At 41.6% G+C, this 26,426-nt stretch overlaps 1 protein-coding gene across 2 annotated transcripts in view; it reads left to right on the top strand.

Moving 5' to 3' along the window:
* The window catches only part of sdccag8 (SHH signaling and ciliogenesis regulator sdccag8), a 43,613-nt gene that overhangs the window by 6,950 nt on the left and 10,237 nt on the right, over positions 1–26,426 (top strand). The window contains exons 13-16 of one of the 2 annotated variants that reach the window (XM_061745927.1): positions 1,475–1,617; positions 18,126–18,253; positions 21,851–21,959; positions 23,309–23,437. In XM_061745927.1, coding sequence (XP_061601911.1) covers positions 1,475–1,617; positions 18,126–18,253; positions 21,851–21,959; positions 23,309–23,437 — 509 coding nt within the window. Of the gene's footprint in view, positions 1–1,474; positions 1,618–18,125; positions 18,254–21,850; positions 21,960–23,305; positions 23,438–26,426 lie in introns of both variants that reach the window. The other variant, XM_061745926.1, reaches the window with a different exon arrangement.

Raw genomic sequence — 26,426 nt, 5'->3', positions numbered from 1 at the left:
TCATTCACAATAACTCAGAATATTGTTCAGTTGTAACTAATACAGAAAAATACGCTCACATTTTAAATAATTTGTTTTCCACAAATCCGAAAATAAAAAGTGGCGGAGGTAAGCGCCGTACTACGTCCTGTTCTCTGATTGGTTCATCGTTGGCAGGGACACCTGAAGTTAGTTTGAGGTTGGAACAACATTTGGTTATAATTGGATTATGATATAGATTTGAAAATTGGGTTTGCTCTAAAAACCTAACGGTAGCTTGACATTTAATTACAGAAGGCAAGGCAAGGCAAATTTATTTATATAGTACAATTCAACACAAGGTAATTCAAAGTGCTTTACATTGACATTAAAAGCAGCAAGACATAATTAGACAGTAAAAAATTAAGAATAAGATGATAAGAAAAGAAGTAAAATAATAAAAAGCACAAGCTGTTAAAAATAAGGGCAGTAGAGTCCAGCAGGTAAGTATTTAATTTAGGAGTACGCTTGAGTAAACAGTAATGTTTTTAACCCTGATTTAAAGGATCTACAGTTGGAGCAGACCTCAGGTCTACAGGAAGTTTGTTCCACCGGTGAGGAGCAGAATAACTGAACGCTGCCTCACCTTACTTGGTTCTGGTTCTTGGGAACCACAACAAACCAGATCCAGATGAAGCTCAGGGGTCTGGGAGCTTCATAGGAACTAACAGATCAAGCATGCATTTTAGTCCAAGACCATTCAGGTCTTTATAGACCAGCAGTAAGATTTTAAGGTAATAAAAAGTAAGGTAACATTGACTAGATGTTGGATGATGGTTGCTTGACAGCGCTACATAATTAGTTATCTACCGTTGTCTGACGTTGCAACCCGTATCCAACCAAGGACTGACTTTAATGTGTCAGCTGGGAATGGTCCGACAATCAATCCAGCAGAGCAGCTTCGTCTCTTACCAACGTCGGCGTTAAACATTTTGACAGTTTTTTGAGTGCAGTGTTCCACATAAAATTACTTTGAGGTCAGTAAGCACAACAAGAATTCATCCATAAGGTGCCCCGGATTATAGTGCGCACTGCCAATTTTTGAGAAATTTAAGGATTTTAAGTGCTGCTTATAGTGCGGAAAATATGATATGCTGCAGAGCAGTTAGTCTAGTTGATTATCTATCAAGCAGTAATTTTTATAAAAAGGGGTGATCTTTGTTTACAAAACTAATTAACCAAATAGATATTTCTTCAAAATTAAACCCAAATCATTCGTGTCCTTAGTCAGACTTTCATATCTATAAAGGAGCATGCTTATAGAAACTATGAATAGCCTTCCTGTTTTAAAAAGACTTTTAAATATTTAGAAATGAAACTTGAAATAATTCTCTTGTATTTTGATCACGTTTTTAAGCATATTTTGATGTTTTATTTGTCTAAGGGCATAAGAAGGGTTGTTGTGGAAGATTTCCTAACCTCCACTATCCTCTCTTCTTCCATCTCTGCGGGACAGGAAGTGGAAAGGCTGAGCTCAGAGCTGGTTGGCTGTCGGCAGCATCTGGAGGCGGTCCAAAAGGACGGGAGCCAATGGCAGGCCAAAGCCCTGAGCCTAGCAGAACAGCTGGCAAATGCCCAGCGCCAACTGCACCTCACCAGGTAGTACCTAATCCTATTATACATGCCACCACACTCCACCCCCCCACCATACACACACATACACGTATGCACACAGCGCTCCCCTCTGTCCAGCCCCGGCCCAGCTCAGCCCAGTCCAGTTCAGACCAGCACACCAACTGTACCGCACCAGGTAACGGCTAATCCTATTAGACAAACCACACACACATAAACACACATGCGCGCCGCTGTGCGATGGTCCCGGTACCAACTGGACCTCACTAGGTCACCTCTAATCCTGTTAAGCATGCCACAACATAATGCAACACACAACCCTCACACACAAGCACGCTGCCCGCTCTGTGCCACCAGGCCAGTGCCCGAGCCAGCCACAGCTCCAGCAGAGTCAAAATGGCGCCGTAGCCTTTCTTCTGTCCCTGGCGCATGCACACACACAAGCACAACAGCGCGGCTGATGGTCACTGGACAGCCTGGCCTCGGAGCCACCTGCCAGTGCCCTGCACCCGTCCTCACAGTGGGCACTACCGGCTCCCTATTTCCCTCTCTCTGTCTCTTTCTGCATCATCTTTTTTTCCCTGTCTGTCTCTAGCAACTCCTCTGTTCCCCTATTATTATTATTATTATTATTATTATTATTATTGTTATTATTATTATTTTATTTTAATACATTTACATTTCATTGATTTGTCAATATGGTCTAGTACTTTTTTTTTATCCAAAAGTGTTTTTCTTACCGCTTCAGTTCAATTACTGTCCCTCGTCATCCTTTCCCTCATTATTGTCCTTTTCACCAGTATTCCTCTTCATCTCTTTTCCTTCTAAATTCTTCCCTTCTCCTTTCCCCCCCCTTCCATCTCCTGTCATTTGCTGGCTGCTGTTTCCCTTCACGCCATTGTCTGCCAAGGCCATGCCAGCCCATGCCAGCCGCTCAGGGCACTCTCTCACCCCCGCTGCCCAAAGCTGAGTTGTCTGAGATGGGCACAGATGTGGCGGTGATGCCCTGTGGCGTCGGAGCCTGCGGGATGCAAGTTTTTGTTAGCTTTGTGTGCTTTTGCGTCTGTCAACCTGGCAGTCTGTGTGTGTGCGTATGTCCACTGCTGCTTCTGGCTCTGATCTGTGTTTAAGTGTGTTTGTTTGTCAGCTGGCCAGCACGTACACCCTGACTGCATGGTGGGCTGTCATGTGTTTAAAGGATGAGGCAAGGGGTAGGTGGATGTATACGCGTTTGCTCGTGTGTATTTTGCAGCCAGCTGTGGAGAATAACATCCATGTTAATGTGGCAACATGATGACTTTGACCTGTATTTGATCAGCCACTGATGAACTCTGTTACAGTGTGTGTGTGTGTGTGTGTGTGTGTGTGTGTGTACGTGCGCTGTGCGCGAGAAAGTTTATAGTTTTATACGTCCTCAGATGCAAAAACATTTTTTTTATTCTGTTGACTGTGCATGGAGCATTAAGATTCCATTTTTTATTGGAAGAAAAGGCCACTTTATATTAATATATAAATATGTTCTTCTTACTTCACTTCGTCTTGCATGCTTCTATGCAGTTCAGCTTCTAAAAGTGGCAATAAAAGCAGAACCCACAAGTATATCCATCATAAGATAAAGCAAAAAATGTCCCGTAGGGATCAAAAGAAAAAAGTTAAACACAAAAAGAAACAACATGTAAAGTAGGACATTCTGGCTTTTGTATAAAACATACAAGTGTTGCTAAGGAAATATAACAAAAAATCGGTTTATCTCTCTGTTTAAAATACTACATCTGTTTTGTCGTAGGTTACAAAGTTCATGCAAGGTCCAGAGCAGACTTGAATTCATATGTGAACCAAACTGCAAATATCTGAATACCAAGGAGAAAAATCACCTTCACCCAGTCTGGGTTTTGCTTAAAAACTGGCACATGAAAGTAAGAGTTCATAAGTAACTACTTAAACCTGTAAAGTTCCAGTCGAGTGCAGACTTTAAATATACAAACACACGTGGATGCAAGTCTTTCCTATTGTCTGTGTGCAACTTCCATACTTAAATACTTTTTTTCTCACCTTATCTAAATGTCCAACGTTCGGTTACCAACGGCCTAAACCTGAATGTAACCTGAACAATAAAAACTAAACTTTGAAACTGAAAGAGCCCTTATAGGTTTAAGGCTGTTTTATTGTTGCTTAATTATTTTCTCTTTGTTTGTCGTACTTCATCTTTCAGCTTTCACAGTTCTAAAGTTAAATAAACTTCACATGACCATCTCTGTTTTTTTTCTCACTCTCTATCTTTCTCTTTCTGTCCATCTGGTGGCCTTTGGCTGTCACGTCGAGCTACGTGTGCTTGATTCATCGTTACGCTCTCGGTTGCTGTTCACCACAGAGCCATACACGAGTCTTTGTACCTTCAGTGGGCTGCTTTGGATCGCTATACGTCCGCGTGTTTGAATGTAAGACGAGAATGTGAGATCCAGTGTACAGAGCTGGACGGCATTTATATGACCAGCTTTCGAAAGCAGCTCTTTGATTTCTTTTTTGAAACTTGCTTGCTCCTTTCTTTTGTACCACTCAGGGCCTAAATGATCACAGCTTGCTTAAAAACACAGCACTTGATGCTAACTCTTTTTTTTTTTTTTTATTTCAAACCGCCATACCTTCCTTCCTCATAAACACATACTGTACATTTAGTGCAAACTCAGACACATTTGTTTGAACAACTGCATTTTTGCAAACAGGCACATTGATATGCACATCAGTTAAACCCACGTCTGTACACACAGACACAAATACAGGCACGCATCTGGGGGTCCCATGGCGGCTGGTGAGCTGCGCTGTTCTCCAGGATTGGATCATCAGCCAGCTGTGCTTTGGACAGCCCAGGATCTGTCCTAATCCTCGCCACTCTGTTCACATCGCCTCACACATAAACGCACACTCAGTCACTCCAGTCCCAGCCCCAGCCCAGCAGAGGGCTTTGTTAAGTTTGTTTTGTTTGTTTGTTTGCTCTCACTTTCTTCACTTTCTTTCTTTTCTTTTCTTTTCTTTTCTTCCCTGTCTCCATTTGGCCTCATCTCTCTCCATGTTGTGTTCACACATCCCAATGGCCATAGTGAAAGGTGCCCAGCATAACTTCTGTTTCAAGCCGTGCCAGATAGGAATGAGTGGATAGATGTGTGTTTGCATGCATCAGTGTATTCATGCTTAGTTGAGACCTGTTTGCCTGCTTTGTGTGGGGGGTGACTTGAATGTCTGCGCCCCAGATCTTCCACCAGCTCTGTTATCCCCATGAAATCAGGCATCCATGTTCATGAAGGTGTTTGCATGGAGCTGTGGATTGACCAGGAGCTGTGACTGCCTCGCTGAATAAGTTACCTCGCAGTCACTAACTCCTCCAGGACATCCAATCAGGGTTTCCTGGGAAAGGAACCTTCTCAACATGTCCGTTCAGTCAATCTGATTTAAGGCTGAAAATGATGAATAGATTTAACAAAAAAAAAGAAAAGCACTTTCAGTGACATTGAATGGGATTGCTAAGATAAGAAGCTGCTGGATGAATCAATTATGGCAAAATTGCTGAGGATCATATAAGCATTCTCTTCAGGTTTACTTTGGGAAAAAATTTGAATTGACCTTGAGTTTTTGAGACCTTGTTGATACCGAGACCTATACCCAGAATTTAATTGGTGGCATTTTATTGTTGGTTTTAATTAAAAAAAAAATGTAATTAACAGCTATAAGTAGATGTTTGTTACTATTGGTATTCCCACTAATAGCATGTTGAATTGTATTTGAAAGCAGGATTACTAGTATTCACAGTTAGTTATTTAGCTACTCTCCCTTAAAACTTTGCCTTCGCACTCAAAAAGTCCCAGCTTGCACGTAAACATGGTCTGCTTTACTTCAGAAGGGTCTCTTTGCTCAGATTTACTGCTGCTTGAACAGATCTCCTGCTCTCTCGTCTGAGCCCTTCTCCTTGGATTCAGACCTCTTCTCAACGCTTGTGAGTCAGCTGCTTTTAGACTTTTAGATTGCTGTGAAACAACCCTGTCAAAAGTACCTCCAAATTGAATGACAGATACTATGATGATCTTTCTCAGTGGACTTGTTTTACTTTAATGTGTCTCTCCCCCGGACCATAACTGGTTAACTTGTTGAGCAGATCACTTGCTGATGTAGATGACTCAAGCCAGGAAAGAAGTGTATCTTTGATGGAATCTGTAGTTTCGATCTGTATCAGGATTGCTTATCTCTTGAAAGATGTATTTTGTTTGGTAGTATCTCCTAGATGGATTTTATAAAAGAAAAGGTAATGAGGCCAACTTAAAATACTCATGTTGCAAATTATATGAATCTATACAATCATGCAGGTTCACACATGAACATCTAAATACATGTATTTCTAGTATTTTTACTGTGGCATAATTAGGAACATTTGTGACACAATGAGATTTCTTTAACACTTTAATGCTTGACATATGAACCCCCCCACCAAAAAAAAAATGTTTATTAGGGCCCGAGCACTGACAGTGCGAAGGCCCTGTTGTATCTGTAGGAATTTTTCTCGTTTTTGTTTTATTCTTGTTTTTCTTTAGAAAGAAAGGAGGGCCTGTTTTCCCCCCTAAACGTGCCCCAAAAGTCACCAAATTTTGCATGCAAGCCAGGCCTGGTGAAAAATGTGATATTTAATGGTTTGCATTAATGGGCGTGGCCTAATGGCTCAACAGCGCCCCCTAGAAAACTTTGTGCCTCAAGCCCCACAATACGGTTTGACATACATGCACGAAAATCGGTACACACCTGTATCATGTCGCAACTTAAAGAAAAGTCTCTTGGCGCCATGGCCGAAACCGAACAGGAAGTCAGCCATTATTTTTATTAATGGTGTAATTTGGGCGCAATTTATGCCATTTCTTCAGGTGCTTCTTCGCCTGAACCGTAACGTGCACCCAGGTGTGTTATACATCAAAATGTGCGTCTCCATCCTGCGACGATGCGCATTACTTTTCTCAGTCAAAAGCGTTACCGTGGCGACGAGAGACGCCAAAAAGTGCGCCCACCCTTCATCTGATCTGTATTTGATAGTTCCTACTTTCTGCTTTCATAACTTTTGAATGGTTTGACATAAAGACTTGTGGGTTTGAGTCCTTGAACATAATTGGTGCAAATTAGCCCCACCCCTTCTGATTGGTCGATATTTGATAGTCCCTATTTTCTGCAATAACTTTTGAATGGTTTGACATAGAGAGCATGGGTGGTGTCATTTCTGATATGCTTATGATGACAAGTTGAGTTTTATGTGAACAGCAAAGGCACTTTTTATAGTTTTATTGACCTAGTAATGTGGGGGGAATTCGGGGGGGGGGGGGGGGTGGCCATGAGTGCGAGGGCCCGTTCATCGCTACTTGCAGCTTTAATTGTTTTTTTTATTTGAACTGTTGATTATATATTGAATTTGAATATATATAGTCATTGTGAATACTTTCATGTATTTTTTATTTAGTTGTTTATAGTTATAGTTTTTTTTTAATAATTTTTTTGTATACATTTGTTTTCCTTCTATGATTATGGGGGTGCTTCAGAGGTCCTACATGTATCAAATATGATACATCTGGCAGGTTAACAACAACGGAGACAGACTTGCTCTGATTGCTTTGCACAAGACAACATCACAACATCATTTGATGTACATTAAAGGCTGTAGTTAATGTTTTTTTGCAACGTTTTAAGAATTATAACTATACATTTCTGAGATCTGAGTGCCTTAAATGAAAGCTACCTGATAACTTTGGAAAATGAATAATTTTTTGCAAGCGTGAGAACTGGTTCACATGAATGAAGCCTGGCTTATGCACGATGTGATGGCCTCCATCCTTGACATCTCAGTATATTTTCAACCATTGGAGGAGTGAGCAGATGCTGATTGTACAAGATATTGTTCCATTTTCTCAATGTAATTTAGATAATATTGAAGTTGTACAGTTCTTCCCTGTATTTAACTCATTCCATCACTGAAACTTGTTTCACCCCGGTGTGGTTAAATGAGAAGAAGAGCCATACGTGCAAAAACCGAGGAGACAGCATAATATGGGGCAGTTGTTAAAGACGTGGATGGACTTATGGGTAAAACATGTAGTTTTAGTTAGTAAAGCAAGCAGACAGGTCTAAAAGGGAGACAACTACAGCTCTTGTGTTTCAAGGCCACGCTCTCCTTTTTGTGACCCTGAAATCAGCAGATGGATGCTTTGAGGCAGTAAGGGAGAAAGACAGACAAAACTCACGACCAACCGCTGTGACTCTCATATAGAAAGTTCCCGGAACTCTATTAAACAGGTCACGCTGCTGCTCTCTCCCTACCTCTACCGTATTCTCATTTTCTTCTCTCCTCAGTTGTAACTCATGAGAGCAAGGTCTGGAAAAGCGGTGCACAGGGCCGTGTGTGTGTGTGTGTGTGTCTGTGTGCAAGCGAAGGCGGAGAAGTGTAAATGAGGAAGGTGAGGCAGCAGATGCCGCGTCCCGCCAGAGGCTCGCTTTGAGCAGCGAGCAAAATCTGGGCGCGACAAAACTGCTGCAAACCAACTCGGCAGGAGGCACTTGTCCAATCACGGCCCGGAATAAAAGGGCCAGGGCGCCACGCGGGCTGCAGTCGCTCAAGAGAGGTGGGGGCCGTAATGAACCTTCAAGCACTGCCAGCAAGTGCACACACACTTGAACACAACGGTGCTCTTTCTACCTGGCGTTATTAGTACCTCTCTTCTGTCATGCACACACGTGTTCTGTCCCTACTGCAACTGTGTACTTGCACACGTTTGTACCTCTTTTATGATATGTGTGCGTGTGTGTGTGTGTGTGTGTGTGTGTGTGTGTGTGTGTGTGTGTGTAATAAGCTTTTTTTTTTTTTCCTTTTTTCACTTGCACATCTTTGTGGGGATGTTATGTGTTGATACCTTTGGGCTACACCTGTGTCTGTGAAGTTTGATGTGTATGTCTCTGTGTGACAGCAGCAGGGCAGTGCCAGGTATGAGGCCTGTTGTGTATTTCTGTGTGAGCGTGTGTGTGTGTGTGTGTATTTCCGTGTGTGTGTGTGTGTGTGTTCTTGTCTGGTCGGCGGCCATGTTGTTGGGTAGCAGATGGCACCATGGTTGGCAGGGGAGGGGCTGCTTAGCACAACTAATCAGACAGTTACGGATAGGGCAGCTGGGAGGGCCGTCAGCCAGCCGTGTGTGTGTGTGTGTGTGTGTGTGTGTGTGTGTGTGTGTGTGTGTGTGTGTGTGTGTGTGTGTGTGTGTGTGTGTGTGTGTGTGTGTGTGTGTGTGTGTGTGTGTGTGTGTGTGTGTGTGTGTGTGTGTGTGTGTGTGTGTGTGTGTGTCTGCGTCTGCGCGTGTGTGCGCGTGTGTGTGTGTGTGCGCGCGCGCGTGTATGTGTGTGTGTACCACAGAGTACCATGATGTTGACAGTGGTGGGCCCGTTGGCCCAGTGACGGGACCTTGCCATGTTCTTCTCTCCTCGCTGCAGGAGTGCCCTCTCTGCCATCCTACCACTTCACTTCCCTCCTTTATACTCTTTTGGCCTTTCACTTTGTCTGCTGAGAACTTCTCATGTTCTTTCTGTCATTTCTTCGTCTCTCAGTCTAGTGTGACTCACTGCTGCATCTTCCTTTTTTTTTTTTTTTTTACTATTAATTAAAAGTTAATTTGTGTTTGCGTGGTTCATAAGACCAAAACTTTTGTCAAGATGGGTACGCACAAAAGATGAAAATCAGCAATAAGCCTTTATAAAGCGTTGCCTCTCTAATAGGAACATTTTCTAAACTTGATCCAAACTGAGATAAACAATCCGATGACATTTACATTCGTTTTTGCAGTTAAGGCTTTGTAAATTAAAACAAAATAAACGTGATATGTTAAAAGATTTAGGGAAAATAATGAAATCGATCATCAAATCTATCAAAGATTAGAAAACCATGAGGAAACCTTGTTTTGTTTTTATATATATATATATATATACAGGAAAAAGAATGCAGTTATAGAAAATGATTATCCCAAAATAAAGAATCAGTTCGTTGTGTCAGGCTTAGTTTTAGTGTTCATGATAATAGCTTCTACCACTGTGTAGTTTTTTTTTCCATTTTCACTCTTTGACACAGTGTTTTTTTAAACCATGTAGTCCAATGATGCCTCGAAAAAAGACCAAATTGAGGATTCTTGCCCGTCACATTTTCATGTGTCCATCCACTACATTCAATTATAGTTCTTTACAGCCGAGCTATTAAACCCAGTCTATTTCAAAATGCACACCCAGACACATGCGAGAGTGAAACCCAGGTGAATTATAACAAACACCCTGCAGTAGATATCTTGTCAATAGTAATATAATGACTGTTTTACACAGTTTCTCACTGGTCTTCCAAGTGTGGCACTGCAAAATGCAGCAGTCCACTGGAGCTCAGAACAAAGTGACAACACTGCTGCAAAAATGCAATCCAACAAATTAGTTTTATTATGCCAACTTACTTATTTTATGATTGTTGGAAGTAATGGAATAGAGTCAACTGACATATTTTTTCTCCAACACCTCTTTCTGTACTTGTTCAACCCTGCCACCCATGCAGAGTATAGGCAGCAAGAAGGCATCCATCCACAATTTCCTTTTCTTCTAGAGTATAAGATTTGCAATACCCATTTCTTAATATTAACTTATTAAATGAATTAATTTGTATCCAACACAGTAGTTAAAGTTTGGATTGCTGTATGTTCAGTAGAGGACAGTAACAGACAATATTGTAACCATGAAGATTATTAAGCAGAGCTGTTATCTGTCCATCCTGCGGGGCTGGGAATGGATAAAATAGACAGATCGCTGACTGTGAGACCTCAGGCAAGATGGAGGCAAATCTGTCGGCTACAACTGTTGTCACCCCAGCCAAGTGTGCCCTGGGACACTGGCCTACATACACACACTACTGCTGGAGGACAGAAGGAAAGGGAGAGCACCAGTCCTCTGCCATCCATCCGCCATTCACACTTTACCTGATTATATCCTTATCTCTTGTCTAACCTTTTACAAATTGCATGTATATCAGCATCCCATCAAATTATGTAAATGGTCAGACTTTGTAAGGGGGAATAACATTATGTTTTTGGTTGAATGGGTCTACCAGTCGTTTTCTGGATTTTAGGGGATAGCACCACTTGCTACTGTGGTGCGTATTTGATGTTCATGGTTTTTAAAATAGTGATTTGTGTAGAGTTGTGTTTACGCATGTGTCATCTGGCCAACTTGGTGCCTTCACACACCCCTGCTGTGTGGGTGGCGGCGTCAGTGGCCGCCCACAGTGCCCACTGGCCGGCAGGCTCCGCTTTCATCCAACATGACAGAACCTCTCTCTTCTCCTTGTTTTCTTTCCTTCCTCACTTTTATCACTGTCAATCTCTTACCTGATTGATCTATTCTTCTAGCTTTTCATCCTGGTCATTTTTATCCTTCATAGAGTTGGTATTTGCTTTTACATTTTTTTTTATTAAGTTATTATTTTTATGAACCTTACTCTCTGTTTCCCTCTGAGGACACAGCAGTGCCAGGCCTCACAGGTAGTAGACCAGTGTCCTCATTGGCAGAGGACGAGACGGTGAATAGATAGAGCGGGAGTGAAGTAGCAGCTGAGTGGAGATGATCTGGAAGAGGAATACTGAAATGGAAGAGAGTGGTGAAGAGTTAAGAGAAGGATCCTGCTTCAAAAGGTTCCTGCCGCTGAAAGTGAAACACGGCCTTTAAATGCTGCAGCACTTCTGTTTAATTCTCAGATCACTAACTTACTCTATTTTGAGTATTTTGATGGCTTAAGGAAATAACTATATAATTAGAGAGAGGTTTAGTTTTTCTTCTGATCTATGAGTAATACAGGTATGCTGCCATCCAGAAATATTTTTGGGGTGAGGCCCTGATTATTATTATTTTTTCTTCAAAGGAATGCAAGTGTTATAACATTTTGTGGATATCTGATCTGCATCATTTCAATTGGCTTAAAATGAAAGAAAAAAAAAGTGACAAGAACTTTTGGGCTGCTGAAATTCTGTACCAGATAAGAATATGAGAAGCTTTTGATTTCAAGACTACAGCAGTTAGATTTATCAAATTTAAAAATGAACACATTTTTAAAGACGAGACATTTCTATGTCAAAATAATCTATATCATTATAGCTCATTAGTATAAATGGCCTTGGAGAAGTAAGAAGACTTGAGCACATGAGCATGACTGAAATGATGCCTGTTGCTTCCTGCTCGTTGGCCCTAAGATCATGACTGAGGGGTAGGTGGATGGCTTCTCCAGACATTACTGAGAATGTCTCAGGTGTGAAATAAATTGCAGCACAGGTGGACTGTTCGGGACACGTAGTTCAGTGTTCAGCTTACTGAAGCTTTCAGCGCTCTCACAATTATAAGCATCTATCTGGTAAAATTTCCCTTTCCTCATCCAATTTCAAAATTACTTTACTCTGAAATGATGTAACATTCAACATTACATTCAATAACCATTATTTTATTTAGGTTTTAAAAGTTATTAATGGGAACTAGGCTGACTAAAATGTTAAATACAAACATTCATAGCTTCGTAGCTGAAATACATTTGACCTCCAGCACTGCCACATATGTTGCCCACATCTATTCCTGTAGGTGCAGATTTGACACTGAGTCCTGGTTTCTGGATGGGGTTGATATGAGAACATATTGTACATAAATACTGTGTGTTTATTCGACAGAAGAAAAAAAAACATATAAATCACAGATGCCTGAACTGCCAGTCGGCTCTTCTTGTGTTAAGACCATCAGTCATCTACGCCAATTAATACTTTCAAAATTCTCTCACTCTGTTTTCCAAGTAAATGGGTAATGACAGAGGACAATCAGCTGTTAATTACTTCAACATTGAACTGAGTTTTCCTCGGAGGGAATGCGTGCTGTAGCAGCAGATGTTTGTTTTTGAAAAGGTCATGTCTATTTGTAGCTGGTGCACTTATTCATAAGAAAACACAGAAAGCTTTTAAGGTGAATAGAAACTGCAGTTGTTGTCCATTCCTTTACACGTGCATGGTGATGAAGGAGGACGTACAATTCTGTACTATAAACAGTTGCAGTTTTCCTCTTTTGGGGTATGCTTGACTAACCACTGACCTTGGTGGCGGTGGGGGGGCTTTAGAGCTCCTTGAAGAAGAAAAGAGGTTTGGGCCGCCTGCTGTAAACAAAGTTGACTTGCCGACAGATGGATTGAATGACAGAGAGGCTAACTGAGCCAGGAGCAGGCCTGGCAGCATCGCACTGAGCAAAGAGGGAGGGAGACGGAGAGAGAGAAAGAGAGAGAGAGAGAGAGAGAGAGAGAGAGAGATAAGGGGGGGGAGAGGTGGCCAACAGGAGAGGAGGTGTGAACAGGTGCAGGGCCGCTGAAGGAAGAACCAGCAGATGGAGAGAGACACAGCCAGTTTAGTTACAGGAAAAAGAGGGTGGGAGGAAAAAGAGGAGGAAAGGATTGAAAAATAGATCAGTGCAGAGATGGGAACGCTCTGGATTGAGAGATGGAGAGATAGGTAGAAATATGAGCTGGACCCAGAGTAAATAAACACTTGGAAGCTGCATCAGCCACCCTTCAAGTTTAATTTGCTGTATAAAGCGAAACAGCAGGATGAAGGGAGGGTGTCGGAAGAAAAATGAGAGCAAGTGATTGACTTGCATCACCCCGAGGTTTAATAAAAATGTGCTAAAACACATTGAGGTGTGTGTGACAGGAGATCGTGCGACACTGTGCGGTCTGCTACACAAAATAATTCAGATGTTTATTGTGCACAGCTTCACAGATACGCTGCACAGCAAATGCTCAATATGTCACTTTATTTTCTCTGTGGCACGCTCGTCTATTGTTGGCAGTCCGAGCTATAGAGGCCTACACGAGGCCTCCGTCTCATCGTCTCTCAATCGCACACAAACACACACATGCACTTGTATAGCATCTTAGAAGAAAGCATCTTGGTAGCTCTGAACATCAAACTGTTGAATATTAATATAGCCTGATTGATGCAGTCGATCAGAGGTAGCTGTGGATCCACTGAGAATGCACAAGAATGACTCATCATCGGGGCTTATAAGCAAATACTTAACACTTGTGATTTTATATTACACTATCCTTTCATTTCTGTTATATCTGGATCATCTGGTAATTAGAGCGTGGGCTGGTTTACTGCTTGCAGTGGAAATGTACTTTTTTTTTTTATTGTAAATATCAATATTTTCTTTGTACATGATGCTGAGGAGAGATCCTTGTTTCAAGCTGAAAGGCTTGAGAGTTGAGTCACAAATCTGCAGATCTCTGATTTTAGAAAAAAAACCCTATTTTACACTATTGAAAGTCTTCCTAAAAGTATAATGGTTCTGAGAGTAGCTGCTCATAAAGATTCCCATCGTTTTTGATGCTTGTCAACAACATTTTGCAGGTATCATGAGTGTTTCTTCTTTGCTGCAAAAAAATGTTGTTTCCACAGTTTTGTTCTTGTCTCAGTTTAGTCTGTCTCATGTGTCATCTGCTATTACATGCCAAAGTAAAACAGAGCAAAACTATAACAATGTATGGATTTAAAGAATTGAACTCTTTGGTTTTAGTTTTACATTTAAGTGACATTTCCATTTTATATTCCTTTATTTGCCACTTTATATTTCTTGATGTGGCTTAGAGGTTCTGTCATCACTTCATCAGCGTATTGCACTTTAGTTGTTTGAAATTGCAGCAAAATATAGTATATATTTTTTTTTTCATGCCTAACTTTTTTTCTTTTTAAGATTTGTTTTAGTGTTTGTAAATATGTGCAACTTTTGTGTGTTTTTTAAATACGTACTTGGTTGATAATGTGCTCACTTGCCTTTCTGTAACCAGCGGTCAGAAGTGTCTGGCGTTGGCGTCTTTCTCCGAATCCTCCAAGTCCGCCGTCTGACTCCAATTTGTGCTCGTTCTCTGATAAACTACCGCATTTGGTGGTTCTGGCGTGGGATGCCGGCTGCACCGTGGGGTGCAGCAAACTCTGCGCTTGGTCAGGCCCTGGCACCCCACATCTAATAGGCAACAGCTTGAATAGTGCCCACTTAAGCAGGCAGTGTGGACTGGGCTCCCTCTTTTTCCTCATTACTCCAGCCATCTAGCCAGCCAGCCTTCGCCTCTGTCACCTCCCACTTACCCAGCAGCCACTGTACCTGGCCACAGCCCCAGAGCCATTCCAGTCTACCTTAGGCCCCTGGCCCATGCAGCTCTTGCCATGCATATCAAGCTGTCCCACACTGCACCGGGCCAGACACATACAAGCAAGCACAGCTATCTGCTAACTGAACAGTCAGTATATTGCCTGCTTTGCTCAAACAAGAGTTTTTGCCACAGAAAGCATCCCAGAACCCGTCCACCAATTAACTGGGAAGCAGTTATTGCCCAAGGAGAGCTATGCAGCTCCAGCCTCACATATACAGCCTCTGTTCTGGCCGCTGCCCCTGAATGCATGCTCCAAGACTTGGCCCTCCACTGACATCTCTCTTTTGCTTTCTCGCTTTTACGCTTTTATTTGACGGTGCTCGTCTGCAGCCATTTTGTGGCAGCCTTTTACTAGGAAACATATTGCGTTTGATTAGCTATACAAAATGGCGTAGGTGAAAGTAACACATAACTTAATACATACATAACTGGTTTAATTTTCAGTGTCATGGCAGACTGAAGGAGCTGCAGCAGAAACACCTTGAAGGAATTACGTTTTCAGAGTCTGTCCTTTTCACCCGTTTGTTCTGTTCTTTGTACTTTAAAAGGTTAAAGTTGTAAATGTTAGTTTGGTAGACTTGCAAGACCAGATGCCAAATGTTTAGCTCTCCGTCTTTTTGCTTGCCTCTCTTCAGTTTTTGTCACCCTCCTCTTCGTCACAACCACTTTGTTGATGACTGCTGGAACTTTCTGGCGGTCTGTCTGATGCTAATTGGTGGGTAAACAGGTCTGGTGTGAGCTCCCCCTCCACCACCACCCTCCCTATCCCATTCGCTCACCAAGGCACACACATAGAGATACACAAATACACGGCCCCCTGGAACCTCTTGCAGGACCAAATGGCTGGCAATGCTTGCCCGCCATCTCCCGCTGAGCCCTGGTGTGCGCTTTGGTGGCTCAGGCTGCTGTTCAAGCCCAGCGGGGGTTCATATACTCACACACACATACTCGTATGCGTACAGACACACACACACAGGCTCCTTGTGTCCCCTGCACACCCGCCACCCGCTTTCACACCCCAGACAGCAGGACAGCAGGAGAACACACACACACACACACTCTCACACACACACACAGGAACAGACAGACGCGGTCACTTTAGAGATGCAGGCCAAGCGCTGTAGGGGAGAAAAGTTTTCACTTAAACTGGAGAATTCTCTCTTCATTAGCGCCTTTGGACTTCAGGAAGAGTTCTGTTTATTTGTTCGCCTCCCCTCTCTCTCTTTTGTAGTTTTTTGTTTCTTCCTTTTGTCGGTTTCTTTGTTGTTTCAGTGCTTTTTGGACTTAGTTGAGTATGAAAGTTTGATTTAAGCAGGATCAAGATGGATTTACAAAGTCAGTGCCACCGTGAACTTTATCTTACCTGGTTGCTTTTGCTGAAGAGGAGAATAAAATGATTGTTTCCAGTCATGGCAGCACTTTGGTTCAGCTGCATACTAGAAAGTCTTAAACATGTATATGTAAATAACACTTTCAAACTGATGTTTTTAGTACTAGCTTGCATAGGTTTAAGTTAATGAGCAGCTAAAGTGAAGTACCCTCAGGGAAAGTTTTAGTGTTTTAATGCTTGTTGAATATAATTTCTCTATCAAAATGTCATCTTTGCCTCAGTGGATGGAGCTTTTCTCCTCAGCTACAGGAGCATGTTTGTCCATCAGTGATACAACAGACAGCTGTTGTATCACTCTGGTTGTTAACCGAGAGTTTCTGTTATCTTTTCTTTCGATCTGGTTGTACAGTGTGTCCTCTTCCCCTGCCTCCTCCGTTACCTCCGCGTTCAACCATCATCAACATCTATATCACATCACACACATTTTCCTCTGTCTTGTTTCAAAGCATTTGTTTAGCATCAGTACTCAAGTGCAGATACTAACATGCCGTTTTCTCCCCAGGTGACTGCTGTTAGCTTAATAACTCTCTCTCATAATGATGCAGGCTGATGTCAGTGTTTATAAAGCTTCTTTGGATGTGATACATTAACGTTAGAGTGACGGCTTTGCACCCTTTTAAAATGACAGACTGAAGACGTGATTCAAGGACACACTTTAATTTAACATGTCAAAAGGGTCAAATTATTCTCAGTCTTTTCTAGAGGTACCAACTAATATGTCTATAATAGACGATTCTATTGAACCACGGTTCATCAGCGTTTGATTTTTAGTGGGACTTATATGGATGGGGACCAACAGATTTGTCCATTTGCCCATTTGTTTATTTACTTGTAGTTAAATAAAACATTTTATTTTTTTTTGTCAGATTTATGTGTTAATGGCCATTACCCACAGATTAACAACAACTCACCCAGGCAGCTAAGTTTTATTTTTATTTTTCACTAAATGCTGTTGTTGAAAAATAACTGCTGTCGTCTGAATTTGACATGAATTCATTTTTATTACCGTAATTTACTTTTTTTTTGGTATGATAACATGCTTCATGCCTTTTAATGTGTACCTGTATGACAGTGATGATACGTGGTAACAGTGTTCCTATTTTTACACTGTATTCAGGAAAAAGCAGGACATGTCAAGATTATGATTTTATTTATTTCATTTTTATTTTATTTATTCACTTGGATCCCCATTAGCCGTCATCAGTTTGATAGCTACTGTTCCTGGGGTCCTATTAAAAATGTACAAATACATACATTTGCATTCAAAATATAATTGACACATCCACTGTAGACTTTACATTTTTCGCATTAACGGTACCACCACCATTATAATACAAAACATTTAAATATTCAAACTTTCATCTGAATTGAATTGAATGAAGGTTGAATTTTAAAGTTTTTAAAAGCTCCTTCTGTAGAAGCTTCAGTAACATTAGCAGGCAGCTTGTTCCATTTAAGAAATAGATTTGGGATAATCTTATATCCCTACACCTTTACACTGTAGTCATGTCATATAATATTAAAACAATCAGTGGCTGCTGTTCTCCTTTTTTGCAGTTTTGATATACTGAACACAGGCAGCTCAGAGCTGGATCAGTGTGTACTTAAACGCAGCAAGTGACAGCAGCGGTGTTAGTAAGAAGGCTTGTGTTTCACTTTTTTCAGACACATGCAGCACTCTGGCTCTGTTGCTGGCTCAGGTGTATTAATGATGTATCAACTCCCTTTCTTCCTCTGCCCTTGTACCCAGGACTCTGATGTTACTCAGTCCTGACTCCATCACATGCGCTACTGTTATAGATTGATCTTTATATAATTTGTGCTACCGATTGCATGCTAGCGTTAACTGTTGTTCCACATGTCTGTTCTTTTCCTCAGACAGGAGAGAGACGGTGCAGACCGGGCTCATGCTGAGGAAATGGCCTCAATGACCCTTTCAGTGCAGGAAAAGGAGAAAAGGCTGGCTGTGATGCTACAGCAGACAGAGGTGCAGCACCTGCAAACAGGTCCGTTTTTTAATCCACAGTAGCAATACAGATTTGACTTGTACGTTTGATATATGATGCATGAAATGCAGTGTTATGACAAAACTGTTGTCTTTCACCAAAGATTTCTGTTACTGTAGAATCCATGAGAAGTGAGTTCTTCATGAACCTTTGTCCCATCTGCTTGTTCTACTAGTCCAGAAACTCCAACCAACTGCAACTGCATGCAGCTTTATCACATTTCGAATAACATCCAGCAGCTCTGAATCACAGTCGAAACTGTTTCACAATCAGAACTTCTTCATGCAATCAGATTTCATGTTAAAGATAGTTTTTTTGCAGTATTGAATAGGACACATTAATGGCTTATTTTTTGATCTGCAAGTGATTGGTGACTTTGTGTGCAGCATATTGGAATATCTGTATATTTATAGATGTGAAAGTATAGATCCAAAAATGAAACAGAAATGACAACTAATAAATGTGTCATTAAATGCAAATTATAGATGAACACACACACACACAGTACCCTCACACACACTTGACAAGATCTTTACGATCACATATAGCATGCTACATAATGAGTAGCCTTTTTTTCTGAAAATATGAAGAACTGCTTTCTCTGTTACTGTGCAAAAAAGGAGACGGTTGGCTTTGACCCACTGAACTTACGACGCCATCAAGATATAAAATATAAGTTAATCACCTCAGGATCACAGTTGGTGGCTCAAATATTTCTTGTAACTCGAGTTTTAATAATCCACATTTGGAGAAGAGGGATCAACAAAAGGACAGTTTTTTTTTACCAAATTCAAAACTCTGGTTTCGTGAAGGTGAATGAACTGGATCATCTTGAAGAATATGAATTACCTCAGATGATACAGATGAGGTGATAGTTTATTAATTGTGGAAGGCCCAAACGTAGGCATGTTTGTTCTGATGCAGGGTAGAAGGTGGCGTTAGCAGGGAGGAAACAAAGACCAGAGCAGAACCACTTTGCTGGGAGGGTCTCAGTCAGCTGCTCAAGGATAATTCAGCGGGGTGGATCTTTACTGGAACAGGATCTTGAACCTTCATCTTCCGGATGAAAGATCCCCGCGATGAGATCATGTACAGGAACAGAACTCCTCAGAGATAAAGTGACCTCAAAAAGAGTAGAATAAAGCTTTAAGTGGGGAGTATCAGGGCCGAGCAGGGGGAGGAGGGGAGGTGATGGGAGCCGCGCAGAGAGACCCAGCTCAGAGCTCCTTGTATGTCTGCACAGCAGAGCTGCTGCTGCTTACACATCTGTTGCACCATCTGGATCCCCCCACCCGCCCACCCTCCCCTCTCCTATCTTTTTATTTACCTGTGGTTCCCTTCAACTACCGGGGAGCCTGCTGGTACGCAGAACAAAGATGGAGAGTATAGAGAGAGGAATAGATGGAGGGGGGTAAACAAAGAGTTTCTTTTTGGCGCGTGTCGGCAGCACACATGTTGTCTAAAGAGAGCTGACATCAGAGCGCAGCAGGAAACTGTGGATGGGGAGGGGATAGAGGGGTGGATGTCCTTTAGTAACTCGCATCACTTCCTCTCCCCGTGCAATCTAACAGACGAGCAGGATAATTAGCTTTCTTGCTCTCCAAATCCCGCCTCTCTGTCCATCCGTTTGTCCTTCCATCCATCCATCCGTCCCTCTCTGCCTTTTTCTCTGCTCCCTCCCACCTTTTTTTTTTTCTCTCTCTCAATTTTTTTTTCATGTTACTTTTTTGAGTAAATGTGTACAGAGCAGCCCCTAGATGATATCAGATATTTGTTTCTGTCTGTCCCTCCCTCCCTGCCACACTCCTTCTCTCCTTCCCTCCCTCCTGCCTTCATTTTTCCTCTGTTTGTTTCCAGTGCCAGTTCTGCTGTGTTTCTGTGTCCCAGGGTTCTTTTTGGCCTACGCATGGCCAGACGCTTTCAAAGCCTGTTCGGCTAATTAGCATTCTCCATACAACTTTTCCAGCACTGTCCGAACTTTGTCTGAGTGTATGTGCGTGTGCACGGCTGTGAGTTTGTGTAGTTTAGTTTCATAGTTTAATGCACTGTAGCATCCAATTTCTGCTCTCCATGCAGTGCCTGTGCGGTGATTTTAATTACAGAGTCTGTACAGTGGAATTAAAAAAAAAACAAAAGGCACAATCTGTGGGTTAGGTTCTCAACCTAAACCAACAGCCTTTACATCTATATCTGTCATGATTTAATTCATATTTACATTTTCACATATTAACATTTCTACAGGACATTATGAGAGAAGGTTTGGTTTTAGCTCCAGGTGGATGTTATTTCTTCTTTCTCCTCTTTTTAAACCATCTCCCCACAATGTCACTTGCATGTGCAGAAAAGTCTGAGCTACTTTTCAAAGACTGCAAGTCCTTGGTGTTTGGTGTTGGTTAACAGTAACAGAATGCTGGAGCAGGTGGATCATTCCCTCAATCCAAACTGCAGCCATTGTGGGTTTTTTTTAATAGAAGAGCAAACATATGTTGGAGAGTGGAACGTGGATCATTTCAAAGGAACGATGAAAGCCCAGTGTTGGATTGTTCAGAAAGAGGCCCCCATGTGTGGATGAGGACATGGCAGAAAGGGTGGAGAGGAGAAAGAAAGCACTTTCAAACAACAATACACCTCCTTTTACCCCACGCTCACACTTTCTATTCCTATTCTGTCTTCTGTGTACAACTGTTTCTCTCTGTATGCCTCCTCCTGTTGTTTGAACACTTTTGATTTTAATGTTAGTGTTGACAAAGGCATTTTTGGGAATACATTCAAAGAGACATATGTATGTATTTTGCTTTCACTGCAGTATTTGTCACAATAGGTTTCAGCCCTCTGCTTTGTACATAAGGTGGATGTTATTCTCTGATATGCACAGCCGTTTGGGGTTGTGTTGCATGTTAACAGAAGTTACTTTATTAGATACATTTAAAAAGAAAAACCTTTCCTTTAATGCACTTTTTCAGTCACTGTTGAAGTATATAAAGATTCAGACTCCAAAGCTTCAGTCTCGGCGTAAACACATCAAATACAACCTTAGAAAGTTGTTTGGACCTGTGATTTAGAGTTTTTCTTTTGATTCACAAAATATACATTTTCAAAAAGATCACTTCAGTCAAATAACATTCATTTACAGTCTTCTTCTTCGTCTTCTCCTGCTCATCCTGCTCTTATACCATATTAGCATTTTACTGGCAATCCACAAAGTTTTTTTTAAGTAAAGAAAAATTGTTTCGGCTAAATATAATTTGTTTTTTTACTTTGCTCACTGAAGAAAAACTGAATTTTCCCTTTGATTTGAAACTGAAGCAACTGTGATTTTAATTCAAGCTGAGCAAATAAACTGTCCATTTTGAATCTGATCCGATGTCTGCACAATGCCTCTTCCACATTTACATAAACACGATGTAATTATTAAAAGAGATGGACGGGTTTCTGATGGGGTTTCATGGGACTCGGACGTCGATTTTGGGCTTTTTGTGAAAAGTACCAGACTAAAGATCACTTCCAACTCAAGATCAGTTATTCAGAGTGCATGAAATCAATCACACATGGTATTTAAACTCAAAGTAATGTCAGAATACTCCTGATTGGTTGCAGTTGGAGAGATGGACAATCTCCTGAGTTCCCAGAACTCCCTGATCCAGAAGCTGAAGGAGGAGTGCTTCAAACTGGGGGCCCAATTGGAAGATCTATCTGAGAACAGCAGGTCAGAGTTTCATTTTAAACATTAAATCCCTAAATTATGACTTTTGTTTCACCCGTTTTATATATCTATATATATTTTGCCTCTCAATGCGGTACGTTAACGGATCCATTTGTCTTTTTATTTTCTTTTTGATGAGAACAGTTGTTCTCCCGTTCCGTGGTTTGTTCCCGCTGTCTGTTGGACATCACTTAACAAAGCATCATCCGTCCAGGCTGTTCAGCAGAACATGTCAACGCACTACAAACTGCTTTCCAATCTGACCTGTTTTTCTTGTTAACCTGATGCTACTGTAGTCACAGCAGGGCTGCCCAGCTCTCCATCTGGGCTGCCTGTGTGTGAACATGAACACTCGAGTGTGTACGTGAGCGTATATGGGAGTGACCCAGGGCCCAGTGTCCTGTCAGCTGTTGGAGCTGTGCTGCGCATTAGTCACATGACAGCGCCCAATCTGGCCCTGCCAGACCACACTGGGCTCACCAGCCACTGGACGCAGGCTCACAACATACACCCAGACACACACACACTCAGGATAAGTATCCTGAGTGTTTTAGATTTAAGTATTACAGTACTGATGGTTTTTGGTTTTGGGGTAAGAGAAAGCCCGCACATGCTGACACACCGCCCTGCAGGCTGATATCTTGCATCTGCTGTGTGTGTTTGTGTGTGTGTGTGTGTGTGTGTGCTGCTCAGTTTAGCAGCAGTGTGGTGTTGGTGTGCTATGTGCCTCGGGCTGTTTGAGCTCCTGGAGTCCAGGCCCAGTGTAGCGGTTAAAGTCCTGCTGGACCGTCTCATCCGAGCTAAGTGAGGTTTCACTGAGACGGCTGGAGCAGGAGGAGCGAGGAAACTGAGAAATAGTTTTCACTAGTTAGTTTGGTGACGTCTTGTAACCCAGACTTCAGGTTGGTGTTATACAACAGATGATGCTGTTTAGGGAAACACAACTTTAATGTCCAGGAAAGGACCTTGTTTTGGATTTTACTCCTCTCTCACTGATGTGCAGAAGATTGTGTTTCAAAAGCATAAACCATGTTATGCCACTAAGGTGATTAGTGTATTCACATTCTTTGTCATTTCAATGACAATATCAACTTATTTCATTCATTAATTTCCCATTACGTCATCCTGTTCAAGTTTCTAACTCCTATTACATTTGAAAATACATAGATGTAAGTTATCTTCACTCTTAATTATGTCTATGTCATGCCGTATCTTGGTCTAGATTATTTCACCTCTCTGTTTTATGCATTTATTATTGTCACAGCAAGATATTTAGTGTTTGATATTTCATCTATTAGAAATATGTAATCGTGCAGAGTGAGGTTGATGTACGCTGTGTGTGTGCGTAGAAGTGAGCTGGAACAGCTGGCGCTGGAGAAACAGCACTTGGAGGAGACTGTGAAGAGTCTGAGAACCCGCTGCTCCAACATGGAGGAACAGTGCGTCCAGCACGGACGCATGCACCAGCGTATGAAGGACAGGTGCGCACATGCACACAAAACACACACACACCTGCACTTACACCAGAGGGAAAGACATTTTATGACATTTTCTTTTTCGTTTCTTACTTTTTGAACATTTCTTGTGATGCTTGCAGGCAAAGACTGGATCTAATTTGTTAATTCTCTAATGAGAAAGTGTTGTGTTTCCACACTATTATTTATTTCTGTACTATTAATCAGAGTTCTGCGCCATCTGGCCCATATGCTTTTAGTCTTAATCTCTTTACTTTTGATAGTATATAGTTTTCTTCACAAACTCTCCAGTCATTCTCGTTTATTTTACATGGGAATAATTGTAATTTTTGCATCATTTTAGTTCTGATTCCTGGGAATAAATCACTTATCTCTAATGGAAAAAGTCTATACATAATGGATCTTGTTTGGTGATTCACTTCACCCATTTGCAAATATTGACCTGCTCAACTGTATTAAAATGCAGAAAAAGGGATAATGTCCCCAAATCATGGAGTTGTATTTGTATCAGATTAAATAGTTATACCTGTGCTGATTGAAAGGTGAAATAAATTATGATCCTAAGGAGTATTTTATTCATGCGTTGTGCAGACTAATAATGTAAATTGAGGACAACTAAATATCTTCTATTTTATTTGACATAAATTGTCTGACAAGACTCTTTGATTCTCTGTGTCTTGGGTTAGAGACACAAGACACAGTTCACTTTGTAATGAGAAGTGAGGATTCGTGATTTGTAATGGCTTAAACATGTTGCAGCTTTTGAACCTTTTGAACCTTGTCCTGGTCATTTTTTAAATGTTTTTTCTTTCACTCATTTACTCCTACGTTAGTTCTTTTAACAGATTTGCTCTCTAAACACATCGCGTGTCTTCTGCTATCACACCCCAGGGCTGGCTGGAGGATGACCTCCTCTAAACACCGTCATTTTAGAGCTGGTTTAAATTCAACTTTTGCTTTGTTGCATCTTCAGAGCAGCACAAGTGAAATGAAGTTAACTGCTCGGTTCATTAGTCCGTTAAAAAAAAATGAATATGTGGCTGTTTTAACAAAGGCATCGCTGGGTTAAGTTTCATGCATTTTAATTTTTTTTTCTTCTCTGTCTTACTTAAAAAAGCTGCACATAAAAGTTCTTCCATCCCTGGTTAATCGTACAGTGTGTGTGCGGGGGGGTCTCTGGAGCCCAGTTGGTGTGTGTCTCCACAGGGCGCCTGGCGTGCAGCCTGGCTGAGCCAGTGTGGGCGAGGGTGTGTGGGTGTTGTTGCCCCATTCTGCAGGATCTCTACCCCAGTGGCCCTCCACCGCTACTTCCACTCTCCGCTCACACACAACCCTTCTGTCCTGCTCCATCACTGACACTACATATTGTCTTCCACCCACCGGTGTTAACCTGCCGAGAGTCAGACGCTTACAAAAATCAAAGTTTACCAAGTCACAGCTGTCTGCTGGTTGTGTGTTTCACAGAGACACAATCTGAAGTAGCTGGGCAGAGTGAAATTTGAATATTCTGTATGTTTCTTACGCATATGTTGTGCTATTTTTTTCATGTGTGTGTGTGTGTATGTGCGCACGTTTGTGTGCGTACTGAGTTACTTTTGCGTGTTCTCAGGGGTAAGCAGAGTTGGATTCTGGCTGCCAAAAGTGGATTGGCTGTGAAGTTGGCACCCAACTTCTCTTCTCCCAACTGCACCACGATAATCACTCTTGGCATTTACAGAGTTTTATTTTCCGCTTTGACACTTTGTTTGTTGACGAATCCTCCTGATATTTTAAAATCTGAATTCAGCTCTAGAGGAGGTCACTTCAGGAGTGAGCGTCGAGCTGCTTTTATTTAGCATTTAGTGTGTGCGTTTGTGTATGTGTGTATACTAGAGATGATTTTTTTTTTTGGTTTAAGCAGTAAAGACATGTAGTTAATTGATGATTGAGCCTGTGATTCACAGTTAAATACGGGGTAAAGATTAATATTATGACAGATTTCTTTTACTATACTTTTAACCTTGAATGAACGAATGTGATGAATGGTTTATCGTAGTCATTTTACCTTGGACCCGTTTGTTTTGCTGCATGTGATCACATATCTGGTGTTTTTATTACCACTAATATCCTGAAACACAGATCTGGTTAACAGTAATTATCAGTGTTTGACTGCAGTCATCCGTTGGAGTTTGTGATGTTCAGGAACGGGCCTTTGAGATATCTGCTCCGAGTGTGTCTATCAGCAGCTTTGTTTGTGCGTGTACTCGCCTGTAAGCCCGTGTGTCATATGGTCTTTTTCTTGCACTGAATAGCGCTCGTGTTCTCACAATCCTCTCCGTTTGTGTGTGTCCATACATCACAAACGTATATGTTAGTCGGTCCCTGCAGGCCCTGATTGCTCGGCGGACGCCCCGCCGCGCCGCTCGGGGGTTAAGGTGTATGTGTTAACAAGCTGGTGTAAGTGGGTTCAATATCCAGCGCCCCGCCCCTCCCCACAGCCTCTCCATCGGCCTGCAATCTGTGCTGCGAAGAGCGGCAACAGCGCACCACGCACAAAACATTTGGAAAATCAGCTTGATTTATTTTTACATGGGCAAGCTGAATGCCAAACGACACAGGGGTTTTTAGCACACAATGTTTTGCTGCACCAGTTAATTATTTATTTCACTATTTCTGTGTTGTTTTTTTCTTTCTTTCTTTTTTTTTCCCTTGGAAATGAAGGGATGGAAAATAGGGTGGAGAGAGAGAGCGCAAGCGAGAACAGGGCAGTAGAGAATAGAGAAGATGCAAAGCCAGATAGTAAAATCTTTTTCATTTTAAATGTTTTTCACCTTTAATTCTTGAAATGAGACTTTTACATTTGAATGTTTTCCGTTAAATGTATATTTTACATAACACATGGATTATTTTCCTGAAGTGATTGTGTTGGTGACATTCCTTTCTTTTTCTTATTTATGGAAATGACAACATATTTTAACTCAATTTCCATATTATTAAATCAAAAAAGGTGATTGTT

Source organism: Cololabis saira, chromosome 17 (assembly GCF_033807715.1).
Source record: "Cololabis saira isolate AMF1-May2022 chromosome 17, fColSai1.1, whole genome shotgun sequence".
NCBI classification, from domain to species: domain Eukaryota; kingdom Metazoa; phylum Chordata; class Actinopteri; order Beloniformes; family Belonidae; genus Cololabis; species Cololabis saira.
This window is presented reverse-complemented; position numbering and strand designations above follow the sequence as displayed.